The sequence below is a fragment of the Orcinus orca genome, chromosome 6 (genome assembly GCF_937001465.1).
Source record: "Orcinus orca chromosome 6, mOrcOrc1.1, whole genome shotgun sequence".
Classification (NCBI taxonomy): domain Eukaryota; kingdom Metazoa; phylum Chordata; class Mammalia; order Artiodactyla; family Delphinidae; genus Orcinus; species Orcinus orca.
In genome coordinates this window covers 66,503,067-66,520,934 of record NC_064564.1, presented here as the reverse complement: position 1 = coordinate 66,520,934, position 17,868 = coordinate 66,503,067, and the positions used below count along the sequence as shown (strand labels likewise).

The 17,868-nt window shown below is 38.2% G+C and overlaps 1 protein-coding gene and 1 pseudogene across 1 annotated transcript in view; one reads left to right on the top strand and one right to left on the bottom strand.

The window, feature by feature from the left end:
- Positions 1–17,868, bottom strand: part of GLIS3 (GLIS family zinc finger 3) — a 375,244-nt gene that overhangs the window by 95,197 nt on the left and 262,179 nt on the right. The window contains exons 4-5 of the mRNA XM_049711314.1: positions 11,868–12,029; positions 7,734–7,844 (exon numbers count right to left, since the gene is read on the bottom strand). Of these exons, the coding sequence (XP_049567271.1) occupies positions 7,734–7,844; positions 11,868–12,029 (273 nt within the window). The remainder of the gene's footprint in view (positions 1–7,733; positions 7,845–11,867; positions 12,030–17,868) is intronic.
- On the top strand, positions 15,043–17,169 carry LOC125964750 (ribosomal protein L18-like; annotated as a pseudogene).

Genomic DNA, 17,868 nt, shown 5'->3' with positions numbered 1-17,868 from the left:
GGAGTCGATCCCCCAGAACATAAGAGCATAGATTGTTCTTAGTTGGGCAAAGTTTTGGGGGGCGTTATAATTAAAGCCAGGTGAAACAGTCACTAGGCCATCCTGCATTTCTTTTGGCTCAGAGGGTCTTTTTTTAACAGCTTTATTGAGGTATAATTGATATACAAAGAACTGCACATATAATAATATGGACAACTTGATGAGTTTGGACATATGCAAACACTCATGATACCATCACTGCAATCAAGGTAGTAGACATGTAACACACCTCCCAGAGTGTTTCCTTGTGTCCCTTTGTGGGAGTTTTTTTTCTTTTTTTCCCTTTGGTCATTAGAAAGTCTTAATTTCAGAGAATCAGTGAAATCTATGGAGCTTCTCCCTAGAAAAATACATTTTACATAATTTCTGGGATTTCATTAACTTCCTAAAACCCACTCCTCCATGTATTCCCTTATGGTCCATGGATCCCAGATTAATAACCTATGAATAGAACCAAATATCATAGGTTCAAGTTTGATTTTAATCTCCTCTGGTTTGGGTCTCAGCTTCCTTTCCCTCATTTCTATTTTTTTGTTCCATCATCCAAACAACCATATGACCTAGAAAGACTATATCTATAGTCATCACTAAAAGAGGACTTCACCTACAAGAATATTCAGTTCTCACAAAGAAAAAATATTTCCAAGGACACTGTTGTTCTGTTGTCATTCACAATAGACTGCCCTGGATTGTAGGTATGTGTAACAACACTGAAATGATTACCCTTTCACCTTTGAGGCCCCGTGTTTGCCTTTCAAGATAGCTATGAAGATGGGGAAATGGAAAAACTAGGGGACTGTAAATTAAGCTAAGTCACAAAGCAATTCATAGCACTGCATAAAAGGAGCCCATACCTCCTGATGTCCAATCCAAACAGTACTCTGAGACACAGCCACCCGTCCAGCAACCACCACGAAAAGTTTTCACATTAGGCTTATCCAAGCCCTTGTGTGAAGTCACCTGAAAATAAATCTTTAGAGCTCAGAGAGCCAAGACACAAACAAATAGAAACATATTACCCATGGATATCAAAGACAAAACTCAGTTGAACATGAAAAGGAAAGACAAGAGAGAACTAGCAGAGGAAGCAGTAATTCCACGGGGAACCAGTACTTCAGAAGTGGAGACAGAGCAAAAACCCGAGGAGGGCCACGATGAGCTGTGTCATGAAATTTTAGGACATTATGTTTAGGCAGCAGAAAGTCTGGGAAAAATGTTTCTATTCCAAAATCATTTTTATCAAGAATCCACAAAATCTAATAAGAGAAAAGGAAGGAGAAGCTTAGGTTTCTGTCAATCAATCAAAAAAACAATTTTCTAGAAACCATTTCTATAAAATAGCTCACTAAAGCACCTGTCATAACGGTCCTCATTCCTTACATCGTCGGCCAGAGCAGGGCCAAACACTCCTATTTTTTGTTCCAATTAAGAATTTTCAAGGGGGATAGAACAAAAACTACTTTGCCACATATGACAAAGAACTGTAATATAATCAAGAACAATGTAGAACTCCAAAGATCTCCCCATTTCTTTCAAATAATAGAATCTAAGACTTCACTCCTTAAGAATCTCTGTCAGTCACAAAGGAACTCCCAGATACCATGTTCCACAAGCACGCTCTGTGTGACTTTAATCACAGCATTTCTCCTACCATACAGACAGCACGTATCTCCATGTGTCCTTCATTGGAATGTAATCTGTAGGAGGGCAAATTCAGATCTCACTTGTTTTTAAATCCCCAGAGCTGATGCAGGGCCTCACTTGCGCTACCTGTGCTGATTGCTCAGCGAACCACAAATGCTGACCATCTGAGTCATTTTCTTAGGTGGGAGATAATAAGCTATGCTTTTCAATGTCTAGCATCCAGTCCCTCTAATGACACTGCAATTGAGGAAAGGCTGCCAAAAAGTTTGATTACAACAAACTAAGATGATCCTGACATCTACTGCTGTGCTCTTAGTTAGCACCAGAATTATTTAAAAGAAGCTCAAACAGAAAGGTACAGTATTTTAACTTAAGGAGTGCTTTAAAACTTTTTGCAGCTAATACAGTTTTCTCATTTCTAAAGTGGTCACTTGAATGTGTTCCTGACCATCTCACCTCAACAGGCCCCCCTCTTTAATCTCCATATCAACTCCCTCACTGCTTCCTTGCCTACATTTATGCTACTTATTTTCTGTCAATCTTTTTATTGTTGCTGGACTTCATCAAGAAAATGTGGCTCTATGAGAACAGAGAATATGTCTGTCTTATGCACACTTGCATCCATGGGTCTTATCCAATGCCTGACACACAGTAGGTGCTTAATAAATATTTGTTGAATGGAATAAATGAAATTACTTGAGATTGTATTTCTCAAGTAATTTACAGAAGAGTAGTTTGATGAGATGCTCTAGAGGAAAAAGAAGATTGTTTTGTTGGCCAAGTGATTTTGAACAATGCTTAATGTTATTTTCTCTCTGGAATATTGGTACATTCAAGGCTCTGAGAACTCTTGCAAGAAGGAAACCATTGAATATTTTTCAACTCAGCATTTCCCAAATTTATATAACAAAAAAATTTCTAAAAGAATTATCTGAGGGACTTCCCTGGTGGTCCAGTGGCTAAGACCCTGCATTCCCAATGCAGGGGGCTTGGGTTCGATCCCTGGCCAGGGAACTAGATTCTGCATGCCTCGACTAAAAGATCCCGCACACGGCAATGAAGATCCCGAGTGCCGCAACTAAGACCCAGCGCAGCCAAATAAAAAAAAAGAAAAAAAGAATTATCTGATAAGATCCTAAAGATAAGGATCTGATAAGGTTCTAAAGAACATGCTTTGAGAAACACTGCTTTACGGGCTAAAAAAGACACTGGGCTAGGCTCAGAGATGCGAATATTTATTTTTTCTGTATTCACAAGGCTGAAAACAGTTTTTCCATTACCTCCAGAAATGAACAGATGTTTTTTCTCACTAACTGCTTACTCTTATGGACAACTACCCCTACCCCTCCACTTTCCCACACCCAAATGTGAATTCTCAATTCCTTTTTAAAAGCTCCAATCACCATGTAGCATCAAAATGTTCTCAAAATCATAGCTGGTTTCATACTGTATCTACTTAAAATAGAAGCCTCCAGGCAATTGGTTTCAACTCCAAATCAGTATAATCAATCTGGGGTTAACTTGACTTTTTTAAATTTAAATTTAATTATTAGTTAGCATCATTATTTTGAACCAAAATTGTTTGTTTTACAAAAGCATACCTAGTACCTTTCTTGAAATCCATTACCCTCAACTGAGACATCAAGACATTCAGGCAGGTAGTATGTCTCACCATCATTCTGAGGTGTAAAGTATGTAATTTGTCAGCAACAATTGTTAAAGCAGAAAACTTAATGTGACCCACTTAAAAAAAACACACACACTAGTGCCCTTTAAATGTCATCCCTGTAATAGCATCACTATTACTCAAATTCCAATATGACTTCCTAAATGTGAGAGGAAGAAGGGGAGCTACCAGTTCATCTTGAAATAATATATTTGTAATATGTGCCTATGACTGACATTCCATTGAGAGTTGGAATGATTTTTAATTTATTCCTGAGCAGGAAAAAAAAGGAATGAAGGAAGGAAGGCAGGAAGGAAGGGAGGAAGGGAGGAAGGGAGGCAGGGAGGATAGAAAGAGGACTGTCAAAATCTGGGAAGGCCTCTGATTGTGTACCCCATTTGTATATGCCGTATGCCACGTAGATGATGACAGAAAACAACTGATAGAAAAGTGAGCCTCACTAGCTCTTTTATACATGCTTTCATTCAGGGGAAAATGTATTTTTTCACATAGCTTTTTTAAGATTCCAACAACTGCACAAAGCAAGGTGAGCCTATGTTGTATTTAATGAAATTGTTTATAGTTTTGAGTACATATGGGGTGGTGGTGGCTCTGAACAGATTCCAGAGGATCATCAGTTCTACATGAAGAGAGTTGCATTAAATAAGCAGCTCTATTTTAGCCAGAAAGCTATATAAAGCTGTTCCCTAAGTAGGAAATATACATACGTGTTGCATTCACATTATACTTGCTTGGTTTAAAACAGCCCACATAGAGGTCACAAAAGTGAAAGCTATCAACCACGGTGGGTCAAAGGTGAATGTTTAACAAACATTTAAGGAATCACACCCAAAGTCTGGAATCTCTGTGGAAGTGTGAAATGGACGAAAGATTCATGTCATCTCTAACTTCCGGCCCAGCATTCTTTGTATTCACTTTTAAAAAGTCCACGTTGGTAGCAGGCCAGAGTTGAAGGAAACCTCCTTGTTTGTGGCACTTCCAAGGTGAAAATGAAAAATTCTGATAAAGCTCACAGGCTTGAGGAAAAATTCAAGTGGCTTATTGCCTTAGTTTTCTCTTATTTCAACACTCATTATCAGACAGAATTGAAGGATGGATTCTGTCTTTTGCTCGGCAAGCTGAATTCTATTCTGAATTCTACTCTGGAGACCATAGCTGGTGACTTGAGTATTTTGCTGCTCATTTATCTGTGTAGCCCACTATTTAATGGACTCAAGATCTGCAAAGCACATTCGATGGAAGAAGTCTGTATGTCACCTGATGGGATGTGTGGGTGTGCACACATTAGACAAAGAGAAAAGTTACTCTCTGCATGCAATGAGCCAAATTATCCCAATTCTTTTGCAGAGGGTTTTTTTTTTTCCCTTCTTCTTTCTTTTCATAGCTTGAATAATATTAAGCTGAGATTTCAGGTTCTTGGTTTTCAGTAGGATCCAACAGGTGTGGGAAAAGGGCCACATGCCCATGACCAGGGCATCACTTATGAGATCTCTACCCATCCTAATAAACATTTGTCTTATGGGTGAGGATGCCTTGTCACTGGCCATGATTTCACTGTAGGACTTCATAAAGCCGGCCATGTTAAGACCAAAATAATGTCATTTAGTGTCTAGGGGGAGGTTAAAAAGAGGATTAGAGGCAGGCAGGCAGGCAGGGTATATTAAACAAGTCCATGACTAACAGGGTGTGACAGAAAAGGGTTTTATTCTTTTCAACAAAACAATTCCCTAGGGCTGGGACCATTACTCCACAGTGCCTTTATCACCTTGGAATTTTTATGGTTATTTTTGATGAATTCACATTTTTGTAAAGGCTTTTTGAAATGATGCCAGTTTTCAATTTTTAATTAAAGTCGTAAATAATCTTAATTCTGCCTTAAAAGGGTTATTGTTTCTTACTTTTTTTTATTATTGCTGCCAGGAAATATTTCAAATACCAAGCCCTGATGTGAATAGCACTTAGAACCTCTCTGAGGTCTAGTAACAACATTGTACCATGTAAATACTACACACCGGAATACCAGCTCAAGGCTTGAAAATGTGGATTGATTGATTTGAGGTTTATTAGCACTGTTTCTCCTGGGAGTGACATTTCCCCTTTTTATTGGATGGAGCAACTTTCATCATTTTAATTTCCACAAATTAGTCCATTACAGATCCACACAGGATTTTTTAAATTTTCAGATTAAAAGGACAGGTTAAAAGTTGGAAAGTAAACACAGTAACTTGTCACTAAGGACTAAGCAATGAACGTCAGAACGTCAGCCAAATCCAATTCAACCACTCGCAGGAAAAAGAGTGAACATCAAAAGCTAAATCACTGGAGAGATAATACCTCATTTTACATAAGACAAAATTAAGAGAATATTGTAATATCTGACATTAGATTATAATACTGCTCCTTGAAAGCATATCCTTGTTATCTGGATTGCCTGTTGAAGGCTGTCTGCAAATTGTTTATAAATTTGTATTCTGTAGTCTTAAGATCTGATTTTCTTTTTAAATTAGTGCTTCAAGAATCTTTCACATAATCAAAACTACTCTTCCTTTATAAAGAGATTGAAACACACCATGTATGAACAATAGAAACCATTAGTAATTCCTAAAAATATCCCATTATGTTTTCATACCTACTGTCAACCTAGGTTACCCTCTTAAGCTGAATATCATATTATTGCTTACTTGTCTACATGTGAGACTTACATTCTGTCATGCCCATGACAGTTGTTATTCTCTGTGAAGGTGCTCTTCAATCTTACGATAGATTGGCTATTACAGTAAAACCTCATACATTTGGGACAACTTGGAGGTGGAGAATGGTCAGATTTAGGGGGAAGAAACTCTCAGCAAGGTTTATTTTTTAACAAGCACAACTTATTACTTCAAGTTTATAAGATATACATGGATAATGACAAAAAACATTAGACAATGGTCCTCCTATACAATTAACAGTATGCAACAATGGTGTGTTATTTTAAGAATATTAAGCATCCTCCTTACAACTTTATGTATATTATTAATTCACTTAGCAGTTTCTTTGCTGTTTTAAAATACAGGAACATATCCAATCCATGTTGAAGGATCATCTATTATCATCTCTTGATAATGATCATCTGTTATCAGTTTATTGGGATTCCAATTAAAGACACTTAACTATATTTATAGAGAAAAAAATAATTTTAACAATTGACTTACAAGAGTGGGTATGTATGCCGTTAAGAATATCTATCAAATCCTTCTGACTGGCCATTTTTCTAACTCACAGCAAAGGGGTCAAATTGTTTCCATATATGAGCCCTCAACCAGCATTGTGCTAACACCTCTCAAGGAAGAAAAAATCTCAAGTAACAAAAAGATTACAGAGCATTTCCCAACACAAAAGAGTTAAATCCCTATAAATCATAAAAGAATAAAAGATTCTAGTTAACTAGAAGCCATGGTGATCTGAAAACCACGGCCATAGGGTTTAATCACACCATGGGGTTCAATCACTTGAAATAAGCAGAGTCTTAAACTTCCCTTAAATTTGTTATGAAGGGCCCTTAGATGAACCAGGTACCCATCTGAACACAAATGAAACACTCAAAAAGCCAAGGTCAGGTCAACTTATTTTCTGCCATGATCAGAAGATACTTTTTGGTCCAAAAATTTACAAACTCAGTTATTAGAAAATCCCTGAAAGGCAGTAAGCTCCTCATTTCTCGAGGTGTTAAAGCACAGCATGGCCAACCACTTGCTGGAGATTTTATGAGGTCAGGAGAATAAGTCAGGTGGCTTGGCAGATTAATCTTTAACATTTCTTCCAAATCTGAGAGATACTATAATTTCTATGAACTTTGAGAGATGCACTAAGCCCTCATTGATGTCAAAGTAATTTTAGGTTCAATTCCTTTCTCAGACTTTCTTACATAATACTTATTAAGGAATGTGGTTTTTTCTAAGCTTAAAGGGAAGAATGCTCTATACTTACCTTACCTGCTTCATCAGACGTAATTATTTTAGCCAATTGATATTTTATGAAAAAGCACTTATCTCCAGAAAGGGTTTTTGTTGTGCTGTTTTTCCCAATTCAATTTTCTTTAGCTATTTGGACTGAATTTTGTTACTTTCCAGTTTAGGTGACTTTCACTAATGTCCTCCAATTCCTATTATACAAACCCTCCCCAGAAATTCATATCTGGTTACATCAGTTATGAAAATCACAGCCTTGCTACTACTTCATGGATGACTTCTCTACTCAGAGTCTAAAACATGTTATACCTTGAGAAGTATGAGAATTACCAATGCCCTGCAGAAGCTCCCAGTACTGCAAGAGGAATTTAAATGTGCTTGTCCTGGCTGGATAAATTCTCTTTTAAAATTACCTTTTTCCTTGCTTGCTGATCTTTGGAAGAATGTGCCTTCACATGCTTTCTTAAGGAGCTTGGGTCTGTGTAGCGTTTGGTGCATCCTGGAATTTGACAAGCATAAGGTTTCTAAATAAGAAAGAAAGAAAGAAACAGCTGTGGTTAAATCATAAAGGTAACTGGGGAAGGTTTACTCAAAGACGACTGACTTCAGAGCATGAACTGTTACCAACTGACTGATGTGAAATGCTATGTAATACTCATTCATTTTAATTAGAAAGCCCAGAAAGTTTGCAGCAAGGTGAAGAGAAGAGTAAACTTTCAAGAAACAAAGAGATGGCTTATCTTTTAAGAGACTGCTACAGAATGCACTCTTACCGCGAAACCTCCTGTGGCATTTTTCAATATGGAAATTATTAGTATCTTCAGTCATACTTACAGTTATGTTCCCCTGAAAACAATCTTTGGTACTGTCAGAAATTAGGAAACACATACTCTTTAAGAGTTCAGGTATAAAGAAGCTGTAGAAAAGTCCAGAAAAGACTGGGAATGTTTCAGAAGAAACCTGATTCAGAAAGAGAGAGGGAGAAAATTAAAAGGGAAAATTAGTGGAAAGTGAGTAAAAGACAGTAGGTTTCAAACAACAGACACATGAAAAATCAGCCAGAGAAACGTTAATATTATTAGTAGTAGAGGAGTCCTGGTGTTAAGCCTGGGTTAGGCTGAGCATGGCAAGAACACAAGTTTTGGCTACTCCAATTCCCCCATACGCCTGAGAGATGTAAGGTGTAGAGCCTAAGGCAGAGTCTAGAATCGTTTTTATTTTCATGTCCCTGGTGATTGGTAGATGCTAATTAGGAATGATGAATTAATGAATGAGAGCACTACACATTGATTCAAATTTTAGCAACTATTCCTATTGTAACAACGAAATTCAAACCAAAGGTTTGGGAATACGGCTTTTAAATTGTAGAATAAATAAAAATCTGCTTATCCTAAGAACTGAAAAAAATCACAAGATTAACTGTGTTTATAAGATGTATTAACAGTCACTCATCTACTTAGTATCTCATCAGGTGACATATTAAAGCTATGCCTGCATGAGGTGGAATGTAAGGAAGAGAATTAAAACCCTGTCTCTACAATAGAATTCTTTCTTTAGAAACCTGCTGTTCTGTTGACCTAACCCTCGCGAAAACTCAGTTTTTTTTCCCCTACTGTTTATATTTTGTTCCTGTTTTCATGCACTTGCTTGTCATTTTGTAGGCCAACATATATGTGGATTATATTATTTGCCTTGCAGGAAGCCATATATGTGATTCACTTTTTTTGTTGCTACTGTTACCATTTTTGATTCCAAGAACAAGGTAAAGTCATGAATAAATAATTTAGTTTGATACTCCCAATTTGAATTCTAAGTTTGATTATCTGATGTGTTTGTTCATCGACTGACTGATTGATTGAATGAGTAAATCACCCAGCAACTCTTTTGCTCCCATAACACGCTGGACACTGTGTTACATATCAGGGATCTAACAGTGAACAATGGACGAACCAGCCTCTCAATATGTCACAGTTTCTGCAAAATGATGAGCCAATTATGGGCTGAAGTCACTTGCCAAGGAAGTTTCCATTGGGTAAACAAAGGTTTCCTTTAACCTGGGAATCTTTTCTGGGTTCACACAGCTTTCTTGCCCTAGTCTTCCCTGTCCTTCCCTGGTGTTATGGGGGCAATTAGCCAACATCTTTATTGGCAGTCATGCTGTGACCACATAAGCTCATGTTTTGAGCATTAGAGATGTTGCATGTAAAAATATTTGGGAATATTAACGTGTTATATAAATCGATGCCATAATTATCACAATAGTCACCATTACTTGGGTTAGAAAGATAAGAAATGGGTAATGTCATTTTGTATTTGATTTTGAGATGTCACTCTCTCCTCTGCTATCAGCCACCTGGGATCAGTATGCCAAAAGAGCAACATCAGGGGATGGTCTAAGTGTTACTGATATGCTGGTCATTTTAACTCAGATTACCTGAGCTTTAAATGGCATGTTACACTTCATCAAACTATATTCTTCATTATTTTCCATTTGTACTATAAAACTATTTCCCCTGTTGAGACATTAAGATGCTAATAGAGAAATGAATTAATAACACTTTTCAGGGTTAGAATTATGAACTCAGTAATTTTTATGGGGAAATCATTTTCCTATAAGTAAAGAATCCATTTAATTGAAGAAATACTTTATCCAAAATTCTGACAGCATTATTGTAAGGAGTACTTAATGAAAGGGAATGGGGACCTAAATTTAAATAATAAATTCTACAAGCAACTACAGTTTCCTTCTTTAAATAAACGTTTAATTTCTTAAAATTGTAAAAGATTTTAAAAGAACTTACCAATTTGTTAAATGCAATAAAAATTTAAACAGAAGGTAGTTTGGACTTCAAAGGAAAAATGATGGTTTTAAAAGATTTAATAGAGAAATAATTAAAAAAATAAAAACAGCTAAGTTTTAAAAGCTACTGCATTGAACTTAATCATGAAATTATTATCTTAGGTAGCTTTCCTCAAAAGTTTTTAAAAGGGATATATACTTTTTAATTCAAAATGATTTTAGAAAATGCTCTTAGTTTGATTAGCTAAAATTAGCTCCAAGCAAAGGGTATTGTAGAGCCATAACACTTAGCCTTACAATAGTTCTTTCAAACTATAGATAACTAGCTAGAGAAGAAGCAATTTCTCAAGACAATCTTGTCTCATGAATGTTCATTCTTCCATGATAAAGTTTAATGACAAATTGGAAAATTTATTAGATTCTACCAAGACCATTTTAGACATGCAAAATCAGGCATTTTAACATAATTCATTCTTTTTTTTTCCTTCTTCTACCTTTAAAAAATACTGCTATTCACCAAATTTATTCACTTAATATTCCATTCTTTTGGTCCTAAAATCACTGAATTCAATTCAGCTATAGCAGAAAGGGTCCATCTTACACCCATATTACTCTAATTATATGTCAGATACTTACTAGGCAAACCATCCCATTTATATATATATCAGGAGGTAATTCTGTTTAGAAAGGTTATGTGACATATAGCTAAAATGACTTCTATTAATATGACTAATAGAGACTAATATAAAATTTAATAAATATGTCAGCTATAACATCAGAAGAATCTTAAATATGTATGAGAAGGTGTGTAGAAATAACAGTATCTTTTAAAAATTCAAATTCTGGTGTAGTTTAATAATAGACATCAGAATGTTAACACTGAAAAAGTACTGTCATGAATACATTACTTGCAAGAACGTGAGATAAGAGATCTGTGATGTGTATAATACATTTATCCTGATGGCTTTGTTAAGTGAACTAAAATTACATATAATCTACCTGGCCTCATGTAAAGAAAATGGCATCAAAACCTGAGAAATGCAAAGGAAGACAATCAACATAATTTAGAAAATAAAAGACAGAGTCAAGGAAAGGGCATTAGCAAATGAATAAAATGTTTCAGCACTAAGAGAGTTAAGGTTTATGTCAATGGATATGTGGCTGTTAACACATAGGAAGCGTGATGAAACTGAACCCTTGGGAAAGATTTGCTGATTCTTTTTAGATCACTTGAAGGTGAAAATACCAGGTGGTTTCTAAAGCCAAAGGCTAGATTCACTTTCAAAAATCATGCCAGTCTCAAAGTTCTTATGTCAAGAAGAAAAGAACCAGGGTAAGAAAAAAAGTGCTTCCTATTTCTAACAATAGCGTATCTTATCTATCTTAGTATATCTTGATATCTGAACACTTACTTCAATATCCAATCTCTAGGAGTCATTCTCTGTACTAAAATCTACTATATGACAGCCCCTAAAGTGCCTTTGCTTTGTATACAGAGGTAACCAAGGAACCCCCTTTGTCCCAGGCAGCTGTAACATTTAGGATAACTTGTGACTACAGAAAAATGGAAAAGAAAGAACCAAACAGGGCCCCTTCTGGCTCTTTACCAGGTTTCACTGCTGCCCTTGGCACTCTCCCTATAACCTGCAGGTCATAAAGCAAACACCTTCACCGTCCCACTGTCAAACGGGCACTTCCGCACACCGGGGCTTGGGGCTGGAAGCTGGAAAGCTCCTGCCGTTCTTACAGTGTCCAGATGTGTCCTCTGGTGCTTGGCGCGGTCACTGGAGTTACTGAACGCCTTCTGACAGCCCGGATGCTGGCACAAATACGGCTTCTCGCCTGTGTGGCTCCGCAAATGAATCTTGAGATTTTCGAGCCTTGAGAAGGCCTTCTTGCAACCTTCAAACTGCAAAAAAGAAAACAATTTTTGGTTGTTGAGAAGGACCTTGAATGTTTGGGGTTGGGGGACAGGAAAAATAAATGTCCTTAGTTTGTACTTAGCCTAAAACAAAAAAATAAAATGAAATCCAAACAGTAACAATATTACTTCTAAAAAGATCCGTATGTTTATGTGAACTGCATTTTTCCACTGAATATACATGCCACTTTCCATACCAGATTTGGGTCCCAAACTGATTTCTGTGATTACTTATGTCAGAGAAAATTTGCTGTGAGCCATCTGGCTCAGTTAATAAAAATACACTAATGCGTGCCTTAAAGATTTGTTAAAAAATTAACACACTTTTCCATTTCCAAATTGGTCCAAATTGAAAGAATCAGGAAGGAAGAAACTTTTCACAACTAATAAACTAACAAAAAAAGAGTGATGTATGAGAAAAAAAGTAAATGGAATATCCAAGAGTGAGAGATGAAAAGGACATGTGTCTGCTGAATCATTAAGATCATAAACTTTCTTAACTCTATCTTAAGTGGTTTTCAACTCCCAAGAGTGACCCTGTTAATATACAGGGTGATGCCAAGCCTAATGAGATAAAGTTTTTAACATGCTTTTAAAAAGGAACTGGAAGACAATTCATTTACTGCTAAATCATATTCCAAATAAAGTTATAGTTTTATTTACTTCTATTTTTTAAAGAAATTTTGTTACCTGGTTCTTAAAGAGAAGAGCTTAAAATAAAAAGTTGAAGATCTCAAGAAATGCTTCATTGGTTTGTCAATAATATTTATTGATGGTAATATTTACTTACTGTCTTCTGTGGGCAAAATATCAGCTACTATTAGAGGGTCAAAGTGATTTCAATCCTTGAAGTGACTATCTAATAGAAAATGTGTTAGAGAAAGCCTATACATGAAGCATAAATGTGAGATGGGCCTTTATCCTTTAACTTTCTCTTTGATGCTAAGCCCCAGAATATTATGTCCTTTTGACAATTTTAATGCCATTAGAGTTCCCAATGCAAGGAAAACTGCAATTAAAAAACTATCAGGGACTTCCCTGGTGGTCCAGTGGTTAAGCCTCTGTGCTTCCAATGCAGCGGGTGCGGGTTTGATCCCTGGTCGGGGAACCAAGATCCCACATGCTGCGGAGCATGGCCCAAAGAAGAAAGACCCCAAACTATCAGAACAAAACATAGTATGTTTACTGCAATTAAGAAACCTCACTCCTTAGAGAGGAATGTGGGGCTGGTGGGGAGAACAGAAGTAAAGAAGGGTAAATTGAAGATGGTTTTCATTAAAAATTAGCAGGTATAACTTAAGTTTACTACAAGAAATCCTATAAAATTCCTTGGTTCTCTTACTTATTATAACAGATGAGTACATTGTCCATGAAGGGATGACCCAGAGCTGGCCAGGTTTTGGTTATTTGAATTTTCACCTTTAAGTAAAGGATGAACTAAGGAGGAAGAATAATCGAACGTGTCACAACTCCATCTATTTAAGTTGTCCAGATTTTGCATGCTGGAGTATTTTAAGAAATTTATGAAAGTTGCACTTATTTTTGATTGAGAGTTATACATGTTTCACAGACATATGTTGGTTTATTTCAATTTTGATATTTTGCTTAAAATAATTTTGGTGTTTTCCTGATTTCTATTTCACATAAAAATAAATTTAGCCCGAACAGAAGATGATTGCTGACGAAGAGTGAAAGGCATATAATGTTATATCGCTAGAGGGAGAGGGGAATTAAGTGGTTTATTTCTTCAGGTTTTCAAATGGGTCTCAAATCTGAGAATAAAGGGACTCAAAGATAACCCCCAATTCATGGCTAAGAGGCCTCTGCCAACCAAACCTCTGTTTTTAAGGTTCACTCTGAATGATAACTCAGTGCAAACTTCTGGAACTCAGTTCATTTGTCTTAGAATCACCTGGTAGACCACACTTAGGTCTAAAATGAGCTTGTGGTTTTGGACGCATCAAGCCTGTAGCCTAGTTCCTAGCAAGGCTGTTTTGTAGGGTGGGCACCATTCTGGGGCCAACTCCAGGGGTGCATACCCAGACCTGAGTAGGCCCCAACACCCACTCCCTTCTATAGTCACCCTAGCTCTTGGTCAGAGAGAAGGCTGCATTGTCTCAGCACCAACATGGGAGTGGAGAACCACTTCAGAATATATTAATGAGGTTTCTGTGAGCACCAGACAGATAAAACCCCTGGATCTACCACAGAGTGATTAGAGGGGATCCCAAACATGTCCTAGAACTAATTCCAACTGCCCACTTCATCAGATGTAAACTGAATGTAGATTAGCATTTCTAAGGTCTCTCCAGTTAAATGTCCATGTAAATGTCCAGTTGAACTCAGTTAATTGCTAGTGTTATTGTTAACAGGAGTAATGATCAAAGACCAAAGAGCTTGCTACATTCCAAGCAAATCAGTGAAATGTAAACTATAGCTCAGAACATCCTGACCATTTTTTAAAAATAGCAAAGATGGGCTTCCCTGGTGGCGCAGTGGTTGAGAGTCCGCCTGCCAATGCAGGGGACATGGGTTCGTGCCCCGGTCCGGGAAGATCCCACATGCCGCAGAGCAGCTGGGCCCGTGAGCCATGGCCGCTGAGCCTGCGCGTCCGGAGCCTGTGCTCTGCTACGGGAGAGGCCGCAACAGTGAGAGGCCCGCATACCACAAAAAATAAATAAATAAAAATAAAAATAGCAAAGATGGAGGAAAATATGAGCACCCAGACTGAAAATGACAAGAAAAAGATTATCAGTAAAATCATGAAAATCCAAATGATCTCAGATGTTTCCTCTGTAACAAGAAAGGCCAGAAGACAAAAGTATTTGTAGTACTTGTACTAGCATTATACAATTTTCAGGAGAAAAGATTAAGAGTGAAGGGATTTGACCACACTGAGTTGTATGAATAAAGGCAAGAACAAGGCAACCCCATGCATTCAGGGGCTCATAATAAACATCAACCACTCACTCTTGTTGAAGAAATTCACTGGGAAGAAACCATGAACGCCAAACCAATAAAATCCAGCATGGAAGAACTGACAAATGGCTCCATGGGGGTGCGCCTAACACCCAACCCATCACAGGAGTATGCAGAGAATCACACCTGATTGAACGTGCGTGCCACACTAACAATTCTGCAAGAAGAGAAATTAGGTGCTGAGTAAATTGGCTTTGCAGGGAGGCCGGCAGATCCAAGTTCGATGCGATGAGGAAACTGAGGCACAGAAGGGTTAAGCTCACAATGATGGAGTCAGGATTGGCACCCATGTGGCCTAGCACAGTGTTTGTGCTCTGAAACACTTTCTCAATTTCCTGAAGAAATCAAAGAAACCACGATGAAAAGGTTGACTAAACTAATTCTCCATCCTTCTGAGAAGAGGAAAAACATGACCATCTTTGGCATTTCGCATGTTCTCCCACGTTCTTCTAACCAGATCCATGGCTCACAACTAGTGGCTGTCTCCACAAAATTCCAGAGAAGCACAGTTGCTGGGTAGTGCGTGTGGTGTATGAAAGCAAAACGGTCGCCTGCAGTTCCCTTACAAACCTTTAGCAAGCTAGTAGACTACCTCTGATTTCTAAACAAGATGTTATTGAGTTTTCCTTTTGCAACTGAATGAGCATTAACCTGAGTTTTAGAACTTAGTTCAGGCATGGTTCTGCCACACTAAATTTCATCTGGTCAGTGGGGCTCTTCATTTCTCTAAACCTTGTTCCCCGTCTGAAAAATAGGAACAATGATCCCTCTGCTGCCCACCTCACAGGGTCACTCTCAAAATGCAATAATGATGTTTGTTAAAATGAATGAACAAACAAAACACCCGGCAGAGCAGTAGGCTCCAACGTGCGAGGGAACTTTGGCCACAACAAGGACCGAAGAGTTCAGGGCCAGGAGCTCGAGGCCAGGACGTCTCCCGAAGGCTGTTTGTCAAGCTGTACAGGTTTCTGGCCAACCAACTCCACCTTCAGCCAAGTTGTGCTGAAGAAGTTGTTTATGAGTTGCTCTAACGAGCTGCCCCTGTCCCTTTCCTGGATGGTCGGGAAGATGAAGTTTCCTGACTGGGAAGACAGAATGGCTGTGGTTATGGGAGTTATACCTGACGATGCACGTGTCTCAGTATAACCCCCAAACTGATGATGCACACCTGGCCAAAGTTCAGGTGTGCGCTTCAGGGAAGCAGCCGCGCCCAGAGTTGCATCCCCAAGGCCAGAGACAAGATCCTTACTTTCCATCACCCGGCTCTGGACTCCCCCAAGAGCTGCGGCACCGTCCTGCCCTCCGGTCCTCTCAAGGGTTGCAAAGTGTCCAGGTGTCTGGGCGAGGCCCAGGGAACACTGCACAGCTCCACCCATCCTGTCTGCTCTCCAAGCACCAGAGGCCGACCCGCCAGCCGCTGCTACAAAAACGAACCTGCCCTGCTAAAAGATTTCTGGATACTTAAAAAATTAAATTTAAATTAGGAAGCTCAAACTGTTGAGAAACTAGCATCGGTGGCACTGTACACCCTTAGCAGGCTTCCATATACCTCTCCACGCAAAAGCTAATCCACAAGGGTGATCTCACTTTGTCACAAGAGAAAGAAAGGAGAGTCAACCTACTCAAGGACAGTTAGGGAGAAACCAATCGGCTTAACTAGGAAAAAAGTCCCATAGTTTTACTACATAATAGTCTTACAGGCACCAAACCTTTGAATACATGGTCTTGTTAATCCCCAGAACGACTCATAAGGCAGATGTATCACCACCAATTTACAGTTATAACAGAGGTTATCACCTTAGGACCACACAACGTGGGTGCTAATCAGGACCGGCCCGGAAACCAATATCAATTCTTTTATATTACTTGAAACAAACAGGATGATACAAAGGCACCTGATTTAGGGTCTAGATACCCTGTGTTTAGATGATATAATTTTTAGTTTGTTTTTTTTTTACATGGCAAGAGAAATTATTCTTGTCCTATGTCATTAGAACATACTGTGATTCTTCTGAATTGTAATTTAATTATTCATAATTAAATTTAATTATGAATTATTGTACTTATCAATTTATTACACCTTGTCAGGTCTTTCGATGCTGGGTAGCTAATGGCAGAGAAAAGAGCACAGTTATTTAACACAATTAAGTTATAGCTCACCTTCCAACAAACAAACTGGTTTCTCTTAATAGCCAATTAAGGAGCTGCCATGCATGATTTTATATGAACATTTTTTTTTTTTTTTTGCGGTACGCAGGCCTCTCGCTGTTGTGGCCTCTCCCGTTGCGGAGCACAGGCTCTGGACGCGCAGGCTCAGCGGCCGTGGCTTACGGGCCCAGCCGCTCCGCGGCATGTGGGATCTTCCCGGACCGGGGCACGAGCCCGTGTCCCCTGCATCGGCAGGCGGACTCTCAACCACTGCGCCACCAGGGAAACCCTATATGAACATTTTTGAAGTACTTTTTTGTTTTCACATTGATTTTGATGTTAATATTACACATTTTCATAGGCTGATTTGTATTTATATTACTTTATTCTCCTTCCCCCCTAAATCTCACCCATTTTCAAGAATGAATGAATATATGAGGGTTTTTCTATGCAGTTCTCACTACCCTTCTTTGTAACTCCTTGTGTTTGACCATTTGGGACAGAACAACATATTAGGAAAACATATAATGACACAGTTGACACCTCAATGCCCATCAACCCCTTAAGTATAATTCAGGTTATTTTCCATTAAAATATTTCCTTATACTTGCTCAAAGTGCATCTAGTACTTTTTAAAAGAGTTGGGGGGAGGTGAGTCTCACAAATGTATGAGATCATTCCGAGTTCAACCCTTATTGAT